At 43.7% G+C, this 19,682-nt stretch overlaps 1 protein-coding gene across 1 annotated transcript in view; it reads left to right on the top strand.

The window, feature by feature from the left end:
• rims3 (regulating synaptic membrane exocytosis 3) overlaps positions 1-19,682 on the top strand; it is a 304,991-nt gene that overhangs the window by 55,052 nt on the left and 230,257 nt on the right. The window contains exon 2 of the mRNA XM_059954273.1: positions 143-418. Coding sequence (XP_059810256.1) covers positions 202-418 — 217 coding nt within the window. The 5' untranslated portion in view covers positions 143-201. The remainder of the gene's footprint in view (positions 1-142; positions 419-19,682) is intronic.

Raw genomic sequence — 19,682 nt, 5'->3', positions numbered from 1 at the left:
TTTCACCTGTCCTTTCTCATTATGCTACCACTCACCTCAGAGAGCTCATTGACCCTCCTCTGAGCCCAGGGTTTTCAGTGTGCTGAACTTCGGTTAAAAGCACACACAAATCAAAATGATCTGTTGTCTTTTATTTGAACAGTTGTGAAAAGAGCCAGTGAGGACTCACACGGCGAAGAAGCACAGCAGCCGGGGAACAAAATGTACAACGGGGCCACGGGCAAAGCAGCAAGGAATGTCCTGCGGAGCTCCAGTATAAGTGGGGAGATGTACGACGTAGAAAAGAGTAGCACCAGCGGGCAGGAGCCGGGGACGGATACTGCCATTAAGAAGAGGAGATCCAGTCTCGGTGCCAAGATGGTGGCCATCGTTGGATTGTCGCAGTGGAGTAAAAGTACAACTCACCTCAACCAGACCAGTAAGTCGAGAAGTAAATTTTTACACAGGAGGCTGGGGATGATGTACAAGCTGTACAATGCTATTTTAAAAAATCCATTGCAAAGTCATTACTTCTAATAATATGTTCATTGACACGGTTAAATTGGGGAGTGCAGACACTGGAATCAGGGAGAATAAGGAAGATGTAAAAAATCAGTGGGTCAGGCAACCTGTGTAGGGAGAGTGCAACTGCCAACATGTCAGGTTGAGATCCTTTGTCTGGATTGAAGGATAGAGGGGTGATAGGCAGTGTCAAAAAAGGTGACAAGAAAGAGCTGGCAGGCGATAGGCAGATGGAGGAGGGAAGGGTAGAAGTTCTAGCAGAGGTTGGGAGCTGATAGCTGGAGATGAGAAGGGTTTGGGGATGATGGGATCTGATAGGAGAGGAAGGTGGTTGGAATAGTGGGGAGAGGGGAAACAGTGTGACGGGTATGTGGGCAATGGGCAGATGGAGGAGGGGAGAGGAAGGTGAAGTTCGAATAAGAGGAGGGATCTGGGGACAACAGGAGGGATAGTGGGGAGAAGGGAAACAGTGTGAGGGGTATGTGGGCGATGGGCAGGTGGAGAAGGGGAAAGTAGGGTGATGGGGGTACAGGAGTGGGTGTAGGAGGAACTGCGTAGATCAGGAGGAGAGAGTTAAAGGACAGAGGGGGGAACAAGTGATCTGATATTAAAGAATTCAGTTTTCTTCCCATTGATATGTGAATCACCCAGTAGGAAACTGAGGGCCTGTGTGCTTGCCCAGGAGAAATTCAAAGCTGCTGTGGCACTATCTCAGTCAGGGAAAGCGGTTTAATACTGGCTGATAGTTCCTGATACCTTCTCGTTCGGGTGTAAGTGAACACCGAATTAAACGCCGAGATAAACCACAGTCAATGAAAACCAGGTTGCAGTAAGATTAACCATTTACTGTTCACTCTTCACATTAACATATGGTAAAAACTGTTGATAAAACAATACAAGATTGATACAGTATTTGTTCCTTTCTTAATATCACATTTCCATTGTAAATACTTGTAAAAGTGACTATAACGACACTACATTAAGGTGCAGTATACAGGCAGAGTTTACCTACGCCATTGACTACTTTAAATACACTTCAATGCAAACTATCCGCAACTCTTTAACTAACGAAAACATAAACATTATCGACCGTCATTACTTTTAACAGGATCGGCGTTAACATCTTAGTTCAACATATCGATTATCTATTAACTTACAGCGTTGCTCTCACTGCGATTTCTAATGCTTGTAAAACAACTTCTGCTTGGGTCTGCCTCATGGTGAGCCCCCACCCTCATGTTGATCTCAAACCGGTATTTTCCCACAAGACGCGGCGAAACCGGATGTGATGTCATCGCATGCCGATATATTTTACAGGCAATGAATATACTTTAAACATTTCTAATTCTAACTAGAAAATACTAACAAATGAATTACTAAGCAAAAATATTATAAACTAAATAACTGTCATAAAGACAACACACTCCCCACCTGACCTTCGTAAGGTCACAATGAACAGAATACAAACTTAGTCTTTTAATCAGTCATTAGGTAGAAGTAGAATAACTTCTGTAACTGGTAAATTTTCACATCGCCTTGGTCAGTAGTCTTCAACTCGATCTTCCTGACATGTCCATTCCCACTAGGGTATGTAGCAGTGATTCTGGCCATTGGCCAGCTGTTACGGGCGATTTGCTTGTCCCTGAGCAGTCTCCAGCGAGACCAGAATCGATTTGCCAGAGCTTGGACTTGTCTCCATTGCTTTGTGTACAAATCCTTGTCTGAGAAGTCTCCTGGTGGAGGGGGAGCTCCTGCCTTCTGCGTAAGGAGCATTGATGGCGAAAGTATGAAGGGGTTTTCTGAGTCAGAAGACACAGGTAGGAGTGGTCATGTGTTTATAATGGCTATGACCTCTGCCATTAGGGTGCACAGTATCTCGTGGGTCAATCGGGTGCGTTGCTGCATCTCAGGTTTCCTTTTGAGGGTTTTCTGTAAGGACATGAACCGCTTGACTGCCTGCTCTTTGTTATTTAGTGAGCGCTGGCGGGGTTCTCTGAAAGGCAATGGGGCGACCTCATTCTTTGCTTCATCTCTGAAGACCTTGGTGTCCTTTGTTTTTAAGGAAATGGCATCTTGAGCTGATTGAGCAAGTTTATCACCATGCTCAGTTTGAACGAAAACTGACTGACCCAGCATCTTGTCAGTTACTTTACGCTTGTTAACGTCTTGTTGTGCTTCCTTAATGCACAGGACACTTGTGCAGGGTTGAAAAATTGGATGGCGGCCACTCTCTAGCACATTGGTCTTGAGTGTGTTAACCGTCAGTTGGTGTACGTTGCCAGGGCACACCCCTCCTATCACCACCCTGCCTAGATCCAGGCGTTGCGCAAAGGGGGCGTCGTGTGGTCCATTGACCTGCTGTCTAACCTTGTGCACCCAGAGAACATCTCTTCCTAATAGCAGGAGTATTTCTGCTTTTGGATCCAGTTCTGGGATGTGTTTGGCGATGTGGTGGAGATGTGGCTGGTGTAGCACCGCACTTGGTGTCGGGATCTCAGTGCGGTTATTCATGATTTCATTGCACTCTAAGAGCAGAGGGAGACAGATGACAACTTTACCATCCAGGGACTCGATCTGGACGCCTTCTGCCTTCCTTCCTTGGGTTTCCATGTTGCCTGAGCAAGTTCTGAGGTAGGATGGGAACTGCTCACTCTCAATGTTGAACAATTTAAAAAACTCTGGACTGACTAATGAGCGATTGCTCTGAACATCCAGAATCACATAGGCTTTGATGGCCTTGTCTTTGGCTCCTTTAGGGTACACCTAAGTGAGGCAGATCTTGGAACAAGAACGGCTTGACTGAGCTTGACCGCAAATTTCTGTACAGTTCGTGCTGACAACTGTTGACCTAGAGTGAGCCTCTCCCTCCCCGCCGTCCTGTTGTGGGGGTGAAGGAGCGTTGTCGGTTTGCGGTTTCAGGCCGGGATGCATGGCCCCGACGTGATCAATGCTATCACATTCCGGACACTTCATGGCGATCGTACACTCTCTGGCGAGGTGAGAGGTTGAGGAACAGCATCTAAAACATATTCTTTTCTCCTTGAGAAGAGGCGTGCTCTCTTCAAGGGGTTTTTCCCTAAACATTCTGCATCCTTTGAGGGGGTGAGGTTTGTTATGCAATGGACAATACTTGCTAGGGTCATTGTTAGTCGTAAGGGCTTCAGTCTTGAGCACTGAGACGGGTTTATCAATGTTGAAAACATTCGAGGAGGATCTACCTGGCTTGGTGTAAATCGTACTGCTTCCTGGACCCGCGAGGCTAGGGTCATTTCACTTCTTCACCTCCCTGCACACAAACCTAGTGAGGAGCTTAAAGGGAGGAAATCGATCATCGTGGTCTTCCTTGTATTCTAAAGCAATGGGCAGCCACCTGTCCTGCAGCCCAAATGGAAGTTTGTCCACGACTTGTCTAATCCCGGATGGAGTATCTAGGTATACTAGACCAGCTGAGTAGCCATCTTCTTTGGCGCCTTGGACCTCCATGAGTAGATCTCCGAATTCTCTTAACTTAATGTGATCTGTGGCTGACACCTTAGGAAAGTTTTCCAGACGTCGATATAGCGCCGCTTCAATAATTTCGGGGGCCCCATAGCCCTCCTGAAGTCTCTCCCACGCTTTGCTTAAGGCTAGCTCGGGTTTGTTGATGTATACTGAATGTATGCGTCTCACCTGTTCGTGTGATTCTTTTCCCAGCCATTTCCAACTGGATTTCGGCTTCTTTGGCGGCCGCTTCCATTTCTCTGGCAGCCTTTTCCTTCTGGATTTTGGCTTCTCTGGTGGCCGCTTCCATTTCTCTGGCAGCCTTTTCCTTCTGGATTCTGGCTTCTCTGGCAGCCTGTTCCATTTTCAAATCTGCTTCTTGTCTGGCGTAGCGCAGTCGCACCCTGGCGGCTTCTGCCTTGGCCCTTGCATGGGTGGACTTACTTGATGTCGCTCTACTGCCCTTGTCACTGGGCGGCATCGACTTGATGCTGGATCGAGATGACATTGCAACACTTGAAACACCTGATAATGCTGCTTTTTCACTGTTACGTTCTCGTTTGGGTGTAAGTGAATGCTGAATTAAACACCGAGATAAACCACAGTCAATGAAAACCAGGTCGCAGTAAGATTAACCATTTACTGTTCACTCTTCACATTAACATATGGTGAAAACTGTTGATAAAACAATACAAGATTGATACAGTATTTGTTCCTTCCTTAATATCACATTTCCATTGTAAATACTTGTAAAAGTGACTATAACTACATTACATTAAGGTGCAGTATACAGGCAGAGTTTACCTACGCCATTGACTACTTTAAATACACTTCAATGCAAACTATCCGCAATTCTTTAACTAACGAAAACATAAACATTATCGACCGTCGTTACTTTTAACAGGATCGGCGTTAACATCTTGGTTCAACATATCGATTATCTATTAACTTACAGCGTTGCTCACTGCGATTTCTACTGCTTGCAAAACAACTCCTGCTCAGGTCTGCCTCGTGGTGAGCCCCCACCTTCGTGTCGATCTCAAACCGGTATTTTCCCACAAGACGCAGCGAAACCGGATGTGACGTCATCACATGCCGATATATTTTACAGGCAATGAATATACTTTAAACACTTCTAATTCTAACTAGAAAATACTAACAAATGAATTACTAAGCGAAAATATTATAAACTAAATAACTGTCATAAAGACAACACAGATCCCCTCAACTGTAACTACTGAAACGCATCCAACTGGATTTCAGTGAGGTCCACAATGCCTGGCAGTCAGCTGAATGTACCTAGGAAGTATCTTATTCATTATAAGACACTCCCTGTCCTTTACTACCGTTTCCTTCCTTCACCGCTATCCCATCGGTGGAATAAGAGAGGCTCACTGTACTGATGGTGAGTGAAGGCCAGTCAACACCAGCACACTTTGTGCTGGCAGTGTGATATTTTCCTGTTTCACACAAATACTTCTATAGCAAGATGGACTACAATAACAAAATATTGTTCACAATGCAGATGATGCTGACAAGGCCCAGCACTACTTCTTGAGAAGGTGGTGGCGAGTATTCGTTGTGTGTCATGAAGTTGCTTTCACCTGATATTGGGTGTGGTTTCCCTGGTCCTAATGCAGTGTTTATGAAGGAGTACCAGAGCAGTTCAAAGTCTAAAACGGTTTGTCACTTGGAGGGAAACCGGCAGGTGGTGGTGATCCAATGTGGCTGCTTGCTCTGTCCTGCCCTAGCGAGTGATTGAGATTGTGTGCCTTTGAGATGAATATTAAATTCATACCCACACTCAGTTGCCTAGTTGAAATAGTCTTTCTCTCTCACTCACTCTCTCCCTCTGTCCCAATCTCTCTCTCTGTGCCCCTCTCTCTGTCTGTCTGTCTTTCTCCCTCCACTTCTCTGTTTCTCTCTGTTTCTGTCTCTCTGTTTCTCTCTCTCTCTTTCTCTGTCTCTCTTTTTCCTATCTTTCTTCTCTCTCCTCTCTTGTTGCACCCTACATCCTCAGGATCCATGTCCTTCATTGAAGTGCTACCATGTGAGTCTGGGAATATTTTAGACAGATTGAAAGACTGAGAGGTGATTCCATTGTGGGTGTGGTAGGGTCCAGATGCAGGAAGGATGTTTTCGCTGCCTGAGTTGAGAACCAAGACCATCATCTCAGATTAAGGGGGAGATCACATGGCGTTCAATCACTGATTTTGTTTAAAAAAAGATAAATAGATTTCTGGATTTTAAAGTTCAAAGTTTAAAGTAAATCATTTATCAAAGTACATATATGTAACAATATATTATCCTGAGATCACTGACATTATTAACTTTGGGAATCTCCTAACCATTGCCGCAAACTTCATAGTTCCCTTACCCCACACTTCCCGTTTCTACCTCCTACCACAAACCTGCCTGTCCAGGTAGATCTATTGCTTCTGCTTGTTCCTGCTCCACCAAGCTTATATCTGCATACCTCAACTGTGTTTTAATGCTCCCCTCCACCCCTCCCCCCAGGTTCATTCCCTTCTTACCTGCATCGATATCACTTCACACAGTCTTGACCTTTTCAAGTTGCCTGGCCCTGGTCATCTCATTTTCACTATGGATGTCCATTAGGAAGGCCTCCAATCCCTCAGCTTCTTTCTGGACACCAGACTGAACTAGTTCCCCTCCACCTCCACTCCTCCTTATAGCAGAACTTGCCCTCACTCAATAATTTTCCTTTGGCTCCTTCCACTTCCTTCGAACAAAAGGTGTGCCATGGGCACTTGCACGGGTCCTAGCTATGCCTGCTTTTTTTGTCAGCTACGTGAAACAGTCTTATGTTCCAAGCCAACTCCTTCTACGCAACATCAACAACTGAATTGGTGCTGCGTCCTGCCCCCTTGCCGAGCTTATTGACTTCATCAACTTTGCCTTCAACTTCCACCCTGCCCTCAATTTTCACCCGGTCCATTTCCAACACTTCCCTCTCCTTTCTTGATCTCTCTGTCTCTATCCTTTATAAACCCACTGATTCTCACAGCTACCTGGACTGTACCTCTTCCCACCCTGTCACTTGTAAATATATTATCCCCTTCTCTCAATTCCTCCCTCTCCTCATCCAGAACTAATGAGATGTCCTCCTCCTTCAAAGAAAGGGGTTTTCCTTCCTCCATCATCAACGCTGCCCTCACCCGCATCTCTTCCATTTCACGTACACCTGCCCTCACCCCGTCCATCTGCCACCCCACCAGGGATAGGATTCCTCTTGTTTGTCAAAGTTTTAGATGACATGCTGAATCTAGGCTCACTTGTAAGAACATAGAGGTGCGGTCTTCTTTGTAATGGCACTTACATGCTGGTCCTAGGAAAGACCCTCTAATATGATGATGGCCAAGAATTTAGAGCTACTGATCTTCTTGCCCTCTGATCTCCAAATGGGGACTGACTCATAGACCCCCCAATTTCTTTCCTCTATAGTCAATAATCAGATTGGATTTGGTGATGTTGAGTGACAAGTTGTTGCTGCGGCAAAGGAGATGGATATGTGGATGGTGAAGTAATGAGGATCCCATTGAATGGTAGAGCAATTTTGAGGGGTTGAACAGTCTACTTGGTATCTTCCATGGCTTCTCTTTGGTCAGTTCCCATGGCTGCATGTGTGAGTTGCCATTCCCTTTGCTCATTTCCCATTTTGCTATTAGTTTGGAATCCCCTGCATTCTCTCTGCCACTGCTACCCATGGCAAATGGTACAGTTCAGAAGGAGTTCTTTGCAACTTTCATCCTACGCCCTTAGATTATTTTCCTAGGTCAGTGCATGGCTGGGGGTTGCTGCTTTCAAAGCACGGTGTCCCATCTTTGTTCTTGTAAGCGATTGTTGTGTGTCCCTCTCTACCGTACTTGAGCCACATTGAATGAACAGAAACCAGACACCTCTCTGGCAAAATAAAGCCACCAGAAAATAGGAGCAGAAATAGGCCTCTTGGCCTGTCAGGCTTACACCACTTTTCAATATGATGATGGTGAATCTGTCCCAGACCTCATCTCCTATTCTGCACCAACTACCCAAAACTCTGAATCCCCTGTCTTTCTAAAATTTGTCCATTTACACTTTAAATACCCCAAATGATCCAGCCTTCTGAGCCCTCTCAAAGGGAGGATTCCATAATTTCACCATCCTCTCTGAACACTTCCTACATATCAGAGTTTTAAATGACCATCTCATTATAATGGTGTTCCCTCAACTGAGATTCTCCAATTTGAGAAAACATCTTGATATCTAACAGCCCTGAGACTGTTAAGTTTCAATAAGGTCACTCCTCATTCATCAAAACTACAAATATAACATTGAACTCTCTAAATTCCAGTCAATTGCTCTCCTTCTGTTCCCTTTCTCTCTTCTCCTGATCTGCTCAGTCCCTTCTCCATCCAACGCAAACTCATCACCTGGTTTCTTTCCCCACCAACTCCACCTGTCCATCACCTGTACAATCCTCCCATTGTTCCTAAGTGCCAACAATGCAATGCCCCCCACTTGGTTCTTCCTTTCCTATCACATACCACCATCTGTAGCTGTTTGTTGCCTCCACTCATCCCTCCACCATCTCTGTCACTATCTCCTCCCACCATTTGTTCCCCCATCTGCCTATCACATCTCCTTACCTGAATCCACTTATCACCTGTCAACACCTCCTCCACCCCTTTTCTCACCTTTTATTTTGGCTGTCTCTCCTCTACACATGAAAGGCCTCCACCCAAAACATCAGCTCTCTGTTTTCCTTCATAAATGCTACTGGCCCTACCCTTGACCTCCACTCCCATCTGCTGCCCACATCCCCACAAACCCAGGTCAGCCCCTCTTTCTCTGCCGCCCCTCCGCTCACCTCCATTCTCCATCCCTTCACCACACCTCTCCTCCTGAGAGGGTTTGTTTCTGGATTAAGATGGCATGAGTGAAGCACAGGAATAACTTGCTGGCACCAAACACAACTTTAACTAAGAACATAAGAAATTGGAGCAGGAGTCGGCCATCTGGCCCGTCGAGCCTGCTCCGCCCTTCAATAAGATCATGGCTGATCTGACCATGGGCTTATCTCCACCTATTTGCCCTTTCCCCACAACACTTAATTCCCCTACAATGCAAAAATCTATCCAACCTTGTCTTAAATATCTTTACTGAGGTCACCTCTACTGCTTCATTGGGCCGAGAATCCCACAGATTCATCACCTTCTGGGAAAAGCAGTTCCTCCTCATCTCAGTCCTAAATCTACTCCCACAAATCTTGAGGCTGTGTCCCCTCATTCTAGTCTCACCTACCAGTGGAAACAACTTTCCTGCCTCTATCTTATCTATACCTTTCAAAATTTTATATGCTTCTATAAGACCTCCTCTCATCCTTCTGAATTCCAATTAGTACAGTCCCAGGCGACTCAATCTCTCCTCAAAGTCTAATCCCCTCATCCCTGGAATCAACCTGGTGAACCTCCTCTGCACCGCCTCCAAAGCCAGTATATCCTTCCTCAAGTAAGGAGACCAGAACTGCACACAGTACTCCAGATGCAGCCTCACAAGTACCCTGTACAGTTGCAGCATACCTACTTTTTCTGGTAAATGATCACTACAATCGGTAGCCTGTAACTTCCCATTCGGAGTCAAGTTTTTGAACTGCTTGTACGATCTTGCATTTTTGCGGTGTGAACGGAAGTCTTGAAGGTGAAGGATGATTGCAGCATGGCGGGTAAAGGCCAAATCGAGGTGGTGGGGCCTGGGCCCAAGAGCTGGGAATAACCCAATGTTTGGCCATTGCTGGATTTAAGTGCTGGGCCAGTTTGGAAAAATCGGGTACGGGCTGAATCAAAATGGTGGGCCGGACCTGAGACAGGAACTTGCTGTTCGTCTGATTTAAGTGCTGGGTCAGATTGGAAAAATCGGGTACGGGCTGAATCAAAGTGGTGGGCCGGACCTGAGAAAGGAACTTGCTGTTCGTCTGACTTAAGTGCTGGGTCAGATTGAGAAGATCGGGTACGGGCTGAATGAAAGTGGTGGGCCGGACCTGACAGCGAGGAACTTGCTGTTCGTCTGATTTAAGTGTAGGCCAGACTGAGAAGATCGGGTACAGGCTGAATGAAAGTGGTGGGCCGGACCTGAGAGAGGAACTTGCTGTTCGTCTGATTTAAGAGTGGGCCAGACTGAGAAGATCGGGTACAGGCTGAATGAAAGTGGTGGGCCGGACCTGAGAGAGGAACTTGCTGTTCGTCTGATTTAAGAGTGGGCCAGACTGAGAAGATCGGGTACGGGCTGAATGAAAGTGGTGGGCAGGACCTGAGAGAGGAACTTGCTGTTCGTCTGATTTAAGAGTGGGCCAGACTGAGAAGATCTGGTATGGGCTGAATGAAAGTGGTGGGCCGGATCTGAGAGAGGAACTTGCTGTTCGTCTGATTTAAGTGTGGGCCAGACTGAGAAGATCGGGTACGGGCTGAATGAAAGTGGTGGGCCGGACCTGAGAGAGGAACTTGCTGTTCGTCTGATTTAAGTGTGGGCCAGACTGAGTAGATCGGGTACGGGCTGAATGAAAGTGGTGGGCCGGACCTGAGAGAGGAACTTGCTGTTCGTCTGATTTAAGTGTGGGCCAGACTGAGAAGATCGGGTACGGGCTGAATGAAAGTGGTGGGCCGGACCTGAGAGAGGAACTTGCTGTTCGTCTGATTTAAGAGTGAGCCAGACTGAGAAGATCGGGTACGGGCTGAATGAAAGTGGTGGGCCGGACCTGACAGTGAGGAACTTGCTGTTCGTCTGATTTAAGAGTGGGTCAGATTGAGAAGATCGGGTACGGGCTGAATGAAAGTGGTGGGCCGGACCTGAGAGAGGAACTTGCTGTTCGTCTGATTTAAGTGTGGGCCAGACTGAGAAGATCGGGTACGGGCTGAATGAAAGTGGTGGGCCGGACCTGAGAGAGGAACTTGCTGTTCGTCTGATTTAAGAGTGGGCCAGACTAAGAAGATTGGGTACGGGCTGAATGAAAGTGGTGGGCCGGACCTGAGAGAGGAACTTGCTGTTCGTCTGATTTATGTGTGGGCCAGACTGAGAAGATCAGGAGGCAAGGGACGGGCCAGTGTTCAGCTCGCTGCTCCGCAAGTTTTACTTGTCTCTGCGCTGAACCGAGGCTGTGGCCTGCGACCATCAAGCTCCTGGTTTGGCTGTGACTGGCTTCATGGCTGTGGATTCGCTTCTGTGATCTTCAGTTTGAAGTGTTATTTGCTTACTCTTATTGCTGAATGATTTGCTTTTGATTTCTGCAAATTGGGGGTTTGACAGCCTGTTTTTAATGCGTTCTGTTGGATTTCTTTGTTCTGTGGCTGCCTGTGAGGAGACAAATCTCAGGTGTGTACAGTATACATGCTTCCATTATAAATGTACTTCAAACTTTGAACTTCGGCTTGCTGAATTCTTCCAGCATTTCTTTTTAACAAGAACATCGATCCAACTTCAGCTGATCATGAAAGCAAAACTTTCATCCCAGGAATTAGCTGGCTACGATATGGTGGGACTTTTCTCTCACTGATCACCCTGTGCATCCAATCTGGTGAACTTCAAGCTGCTGTCATGGCACCTGTGTCTCACACTCACTACTAACCAGTGTGTGCACTTCCGGCTTCTGCCCAGAACAATGTTTCCCCAGGTGTTCAGGCAGCTTTGAACCTTGAGGGCCTGGTGTCCTCAGTAACACAGACCAGTCTCTCAAGTCGCAGCCGTGATGACTTCTTAGCTCAGCAATGTAGTCACTGATTACCAGTCCTGGCCTCCTGATTGCAAATTGCAAATTTATGACCCATGAAAACTTATCAAAATGGTCTGGCAATTTCTCAGCAACTTCATTGAAAGGAGGGTCAATATTTTTGCAATGCCTGAATAACCTAATTTAGGTCTCATCATCATCAGAAGCAATCTTATCCAACAGTCTGGCCTTTTTAACGGATTGTTAACTTGCTCCCAGTAATTTCTCCACAGAAATAACTTTCCTTCTGTTCTAGAAATACCTGGAACATTTCCCACATCTTACAATAAGTTCCTAACAATCTGACGTACACAGTCTGATGCTGGGCACTGTTTTGTTACTTGTGATTTCTTGGCGTTTGCTTGTCAGTCACTCAGTTCCATGTTCTGTGAATTGTAATATTGCATCCACTGTCAGGCCCCCAACTGTAGTAAGTTAAGTTATTCAAGAGCTCCAGTGACATATGGCACCCACACAGCACTTAGCTATTTGTCCAGGTGTCCTCCGCAGGAGTTAAAACTCAGTGTATTCTTGTACTGACTGTGATGTTGCTGCTGTTGCCAGCAACCATCGGAATGTACTCCATACTCCACAAGTCTCAGCACAACATTGAATTTATGAGGTGGACTTATCACCTCTCTCATCCGGTTCTCAGCCACAGCAGCGTCTCTGTAGATTGCAATATCTAGAGATCTCTCCAGGCTCAGTGTCAGAAGACGGGCAGCTGAGGTGGAGAGCGATGGATGCGGAGTGGAGAGTATCACAACGACCTGGTATGGAAAGACCAATGCCCAGGAGTCTACAGAAAGTAGTGGATACAACCCAGTCCATCACAGGCAAAGCCCTTCCCACCAGTGAGCACATCTACAAGGAGCGCTGCCACCAGAAAACAGCATCCATCATCAAAGACCCCCACCATCCAGGCCATGGTCTCTTCCCACAACCACCATCGGGCGAGAAGTACAGGAGCCTTAGATCCCACATCACCAGATTCAGAAACAGTTATTACTCTACAAATGGTGCAAAGTTATCCACGCTGCTCTTGAACTGTTGTGGATAATTTCATTCACATAATCTCCAGGCTAGTTCCACAACCTACAGGCGCCTTTTCGACTCAGTATTGTTTATTTATTTGGTTGTTAGTTTGGTTTGCACAGTTTGTCTCCTTTTGCATTTCGGTTGTTGGTTGCCCTTTGTTTATGTGAAGTTTTTCATAAATTCTATTAGATTTCTTTATTTTCCTGTAAACGCCAGCAAGACAATGAATCTCAAGGTAGTGTATACGTACTTTGATAATAAAATTACTTTGACCTTGATCCCTTCTGATTCTCTGTGAGGGCAGCACAATGTTAAGTGGTAATCCTTTTACACTACTGCTGAGACGGCTACAAAATGGACCTTCTTCACTGTCCCTCCTTCCTCAGGAAGAAGTTGTGGAGCAAGACCGAAGAATGCTCAACTATCATGCAAAGTATGAATTTGAACAGAGAAATATTATAGGCACCTTCACTTGACCATGCCTCTGCCCCTCTGGTCCCTCCATGCACTGAACCGATGGCCTAAAAGTCCTAGTCACAGACCAGAATTATCAACAGACAAGGATTGAGAAGGACTGACAGAAATACCCAGACTGTATAAGATGGAGGCGAGCTGTCTGTTCTCTGATGACCAAAGTACAGTAAAAACAAATTGAAATCAGTTTTTCTATTCTCAGTATCTGTTCACTGTAGTCGGGGTTGGTGTTTCTTCCACCAGTGGGAGAGTTTTGATGATTGCTTTTCAAAGAGTATATGTGATTTATGAAAAATTGCTGGTATCGTGGACAAGAGCTGATTGCATTAGGCATTGAAGACTTCCAATCTAATTTTGTTCGCAGAATCTTTCTGCAGTATAACAAATGCCTGTATGGAACACTAAAGCTTCTCCCCTCCCACCTGTTTCTTTCCACACCCTCCCCTTCATCACTGCCTCCCCACACTTTCAAAGGTTGTTTTGTGCAGTGTGTGGACTTGAATAGAAACAGAGATCATGACTCAACTACTCATCTGCAGCTAATGAGATTCTGCTGCTTAATATGATGCCTCGTTAGCTAAAGAGAGATGGCCTTTGCTTTGCTTCATGTTATACCTCCCACAGAGAAGGTGCTGCTTCTCTAAAGACTGCTAGATTCTGGATCAGTTGCATGTTTCACAATTAAAGATCGATGGGTATTTGCTGAATGAGTGTGTCCTGGGATGTTGAGCAAAGTTTGGAGTCTGGGATTGTTGTGGAATGGTTCCGATCTGATGGAATAACTCGGGGCCAAATGGATTCCTCCTTCTCTCTTGCATAGGGCTTTGGTGGATCTCCCCCCAGCGCTTGATGGGTGGCCCCATGCCTAACGGCCCCCTCCACAAATAGCAGCTGTGGCATTGAGTGTTTGTTGGCCCCATCACAGCCTTCTCCCCACCAGGCTGTTCACAAGGAGAATGCATTTAAACCTGACATTTTTAACAGAAGCAGAAGCTTTGTAGAACAGCCTGAATTCCATTTTTGTCCCTAATTTTCAATCTCGCACCATTATTTCTGATCTCTCTCCCATTCTCTTCCTTCCCACTCTCTCTTACTCCCCTTTCACTCTTCCTCCCTTCTTTCTATACCTCTCTCCTCTCTTTTCCCTCTCTATCTCTCTACCTTTACCTCTCTTTCTCTTCCTGCCCTCTCTCTACTCTCATTTTCTCTCCCTCTCCCCCACTCACTCTCCCCCTCTTTCTACCCCTCTTTCTCCCCTCCCTCCCCTCTCTCCCCCTCTCTCCCCCTCTCTCATTCTTCCCCTCTCCCCTCTCCCCATCTCCCCTTCCCCCTCCCCTCTCCCCTTCTCTCTCCCCTGTCTTGCCCCTCTCTCCCCTCTCCCACCCTCCGTCTTTCCCCAATCCCTCTCTCCACCCCTCTCTACCCCTCCCTTTCTCCCCTTTTCTCCCCCCCGATCTTCCTTCCTCTTTCTCTCCCTCTCCCTCTCTCAGCCTCCAGATCCATGACCTTAAAACGCAGGAATAGAAGTAGGCCATTCGGCCCACTGATTCTGCTTCACCATTTGATCATGGCTGATTTATTACTCCTCTCTGGCCCATTTTACTGTCTTCTCCCCATAACTTCTCATTTTTCAATCTTTTTTATTGATTTTCAGATAAAGAAAATGCAAATACAAATCGAAAGAGGAGTTTAACAAGTAGATAATATAAAAGACATAAACAGCAATATTAAAGACAAAAAGCATATAATATCAAACTCAAATAGGTAATATATTATGCTGTTATATATACAATGGTCAGAGAGAAATTACAACTCCTCATAGCAATTGTAAAAAAAAAGATTGGAAATTTTATTGATAGAAAAACCCCACTAACTAAACTAAAACAAAAAAGAGAGAAAGAAAAAAAAGAAAGAAAAAGAAAGATTGGGCAGTCCAAATGAGGATAAACTTAAAAAAAGAGGGAGAAAAAAAAGTACATCCTTCCAGTCATCTCCGAACCTTCATGGACAAGGATATTCTCCAAAGAGAATAAAGAAAAATAAATAAATAAAGATAAATTAAATCATGTGAAAATATTGAATAAAGGGTCGCCAGACTTGTTCAAAATCAAAAGATGTATCAAATGGCTGGCTTCTAATTTTCTCCAAGCTTAGACATGACATGATGGAAGAGAGCCAATAGAAAACTGTAGGTGGGTTAGATTCTTTCCAGTGTAGCAAAATAGCTCTCCTAGTCAGTAAAGTTGAAAAAGCTATCACATGTTGGGCGGAGGCAGACACTTTGCTTGCTTCCTCTGGGAAAATCCCAAAAATTGCTGTAAGTGGATTAGGTTGAACATCCATATCTATAACTTTAGATAATATTCCAAACACATCCCTCCAAAAATTATTTAAACTTACACATGACCAAAACATATGGGTTAGAGTAGCCACTTCTGCATTACATCTATCACAAATAGGGCATATATCAGGAAAAATATACGCCAATTTATCTTTGGACATATGGGCCCTATGTACTATCTTAAACTGAATTAAAATATGGCATGCACAGATAGATGAATTGTTAACTAAATAATAAATTTTACTCCATTGGTTATCTGAGAGTGAATGTTGAAGTTCTACTTCCCAGGAGCATTGAACCCTATCATTAAGTGAGCATTCATTAACTGTTTATAAATTATAGCTATTAATCATTTTTGAAAAGATTTAAACTGAAAAATAACATAAGCCAAATTTGAAGAGCAGATTAAGGGGTAATTTGGTAAAAAATCATGTAAGAAATTCCTAAATACCTGAAAAAATGTGTATTGGAGATATCATATTTATCCATTATCTGTGAAAAAGACATTAAACAGTCTTGTAAAAACAAATCTAAAAAAGTTTTTATTCCCTTAATTTTCCATGTTAGGAAAGCCTTATCCAAAGTTGATGGTTTAAAAAAGAAACCCTAAATATTACTAGAAAGTAAAAAATCATTTAATTCAAAAAAATCTACGAAATTGAAGCCAAATTTTTAAAGTATGTTTAACAATAGGGTTAAGAGCTTGTTTACCTATTCTGGAGAACGAAAAGGGAAGAGGAGCTCCTAATAAAGAAGCTAATGAAAACCCCATTACTGAATTTTCCTCCAGCTGTAACCATGAAGGGTGATCTTGATCATCTATATCATAAATACAAAAAGTAATATAGTGAATATTAATTGCCCAATAATAAAATCTAAAGTTTGGTAAAGCCAGTCCTCCATCTTTTTTTGATTTCTGCAATAAAAGTTTATTCCCTCTAGAGCTTTTATTATTCCAAACATAAGACAAAATCAGATTTTTAAATCTAAATTTTTAAATCTAAAAGTTTATTTTATATACATGGGGAAAAATCTGCTAAACTTTTAGCAGGTCAGTTAAAGGCTGGGATGGTCAGAAGACAGATTTTAAAAATTCGCCGACCAGATAGAACAGAAACTTTAGATCCTTATGAAATTAATAAGATATTTATGGACTTTCATTCTAATCTTTATAAATCTGAATTCTCTGATAGTAATATCACTATGAATAGATTTTTGCAAAGGTTAAACATACCTCAAATTTAGATTCAAGATGCTGATATGTTAGATGCACCTATTAAACAAGAGGAGATAGCCAAGGATATATCCATATAACCATATAACAATCACAGCATGGAAACAGGCCATCTTGGCCCTCCTAGTCCGTGCCGAACCCTTAATCTCACCTAGTCCCACCTACCCGCACTCAGCCCATAACCCTCCACTCCTTTCCTGTCCATATACCTATCCAATTTTACCTTAAATGACACAACTGAACTGGCCTCTACTACTTCTACAGGAAGCTCATTCCACACAGCTATCACTCTTTGAGTAAAGAAATACCCCCTCGTGTTTCCCTTAAACTTCTGCCCCCTAACTCTCAAATCATGTCCTCTAGTTTGAATCTCCTCTATGCAATTAAGTAAAGCTCCAGGACCTGATAGTTATACAGTAGAATTTTATAAGACCTTTCACAAAACGCTTATACCACATCTTCATCAAACGTTCTCTGATCCTACATCTTCTGGGAACCTTCCTAAAACTTTTTATGAAGCACTAATTTCATTGATTCCAAAAAAAGGGAAAGACCCACTGGAATGTGTATCCTATAAACCTATTTCTTTACTGAATGTAGATTTTAAAATCCTGTCTAAGATTCTAGCAGATAGACTTGAGAGTATCTGTTAATATCTGTTGCATAATGTTATCTCAAACGATGAAACAGGATTTATTAAAAATAGGTACTCACATTTTAATATTCAAAGATTACTAGATATCAGTTATTCCCCCTCAACCAAAGAAACTGAATGTATTGTATCTTTGGATGCAGAGAAAGCCTTTGATAGGGTGGAGTGGCCTTATCTATTTCAGGTTTTGAAGAGGTTCAATTTTGGTCCAGGATTTATCTCCTGGATTAAATTAATTTATCATGCCCCGGTAGCTGTGGTTCTCACTAATAACCAAAAGTCTCCTTACTTTAGATTATATAGAGGTACCCATCAGGGCTGTCCCCTTAGCCCTTTATTATTTAATTTGGCTTTAGAACCACTTGCCATTGCTCTTAGGGATTCTAATTCTGTGCAGGGTATTAAGAGAGGGGATAAATTACATAAAGTTTCGTTATATGCGGATGACTTATTAGTTCACATTTCAAATCCTAAGAAATCTATTCCTTCTATGTTATCTATATTTATGGAATTTGGTACTTTTTCTGGATATAAACTTAATTTACATAAAAGTAAATTATTTCCTATTAATAATTATTTTATATATCTTTCAAGCAGTTCCCTCTTTTGTTCCAAAAACATTTTTTGATAAAATAGACTCCCCATAACTTTTGATGTCCTTACTAACCAATCAACCTCTGCTCTAAATATATCCAGTGGCTTGGCCTCCTCAGCCATCTGTGGGTAACAGATCCACAGATTTATCACCTGCTCGCTGAAGCTATTCTTCCTCATCTCTGTTCCAAAGGGTTGTCCCTCTATTCTGAGACTGCGCCCTCTATTCCTGGACTCCCCCAAATACTCTTCACATTCACTCTTATCTATTCAACCCCCCCATTCTTTTCAAACTCCAGTGAGTACAGGCTTAGAGTCATCATGTATTAACCCTTTCATTCCTCGACCATTCTCATGAAACTCATCTGGTCCCTCTCCAATACATTCCCAGATAAAGGAGACTAAAACTACCCAAACTGTGGTTTGACCAGTGCTTTATAAAACCTCAGCATTACATCCTTGCTTTTATATTCTAATCCTCGCTAACATTGCATTCGATTTCATTACCACTGACTGAACCTGCAAGCTAATCTTTAGGAAGTCCCTTTACAAATCTGTTTTTTTTCCCATTTTCTCCTTGTTTAGGAAATCGGCTGCACCTTTATTCCTCTTTCTCAAAGTGCTTGACCGTACACACTTCCAACACTCTACGTTTTATCTGCCACTTCCTTGCCCACTCTCCCGATCTGTCTAAGTCCTCTGTAGACTCCCTGCTATCTCAACACTACACGCCCCTTCACCCATCTGCCTGCCACTCCACATATCTTTTTGTCATCCACAAACTTGGCCACAGAGCCATCAATTCCATCATCCAAAACATTGACATATAACATGAAAAGAAGCTGTCTTAACATTGGGCCCTGTGGAACACCACTAGTCATTGGCAGCCAACCAAAACGGCCTTTATTTCCACTCTTTGCCTCCTGCCAGTCAGCCAATTTCCTATCCATGCTAGTATCTTTCCCATAATACCATGGGCTCTTGTCTTGTTTAGCAGCTTCATGTGCAGAGCCTTCTGAGAATCCAAAAGAACAACATCCAATGACTCTCATTTGCTTATTTGCTTATCCTGCCCGAGATTCCAACAAATTTGACAGGCCAAGGAAACCATGCTGACTGTGGTCTATTATATGCCCCCAAGTACCCCAAAACCTCATCCACTGATATCAGGATAATTGGTCTATAATTTCCTTTCTTCTGCCTCCCTCCCTTCTTAAAGAGTGGAGTGATATTTGCAGTTTTCCAGTCCTTCAGAGCCACTCCACAATCTATTGATTCTTGAAAGATCACAAATAATTCTTCCTCAATCTCTTTAGCTGCTTCATTCAGAACCCTGGGATTAGGTCCATCTGGTCCAGGTGATCTACCTTTCAGCTTCCGAAGCACCTTTCCCTTAGTACTGGCAACTACACTCACTTCTGCCCCTAACACCTTTGAAATTCTTGCATACTGCCGGTGTCTTCCACAGTGAAGACTGACACAGAATATTTATTAAGTTCCTCCACTCCCATCACTTTCTTTGTCCCCCATTACTACCTCTCCAGCATAATTTTCCATTGTCTGATATCCATTCTCATCTCTCTTTTACTCTTTATATATCTGAAAA

This window comes from Hypanus sabinus, chromosome 30, assembly GCF_030144855.1.
Source record: "Hypanus sabinus isolate sHypSab1 chromosome 30, sHypSab1.hap1, whole genome shotgun sequence".
Lineage (NCBI taxonomy): Eukaryota > Metazoa > Chordata > Chondrichthyes > Myliobatiformes > Dasyatidae > Hypanus > Hypanus sabinus.
This window is presented reverse-complemented; position numbering and strand designations above follow the sequence as displayed.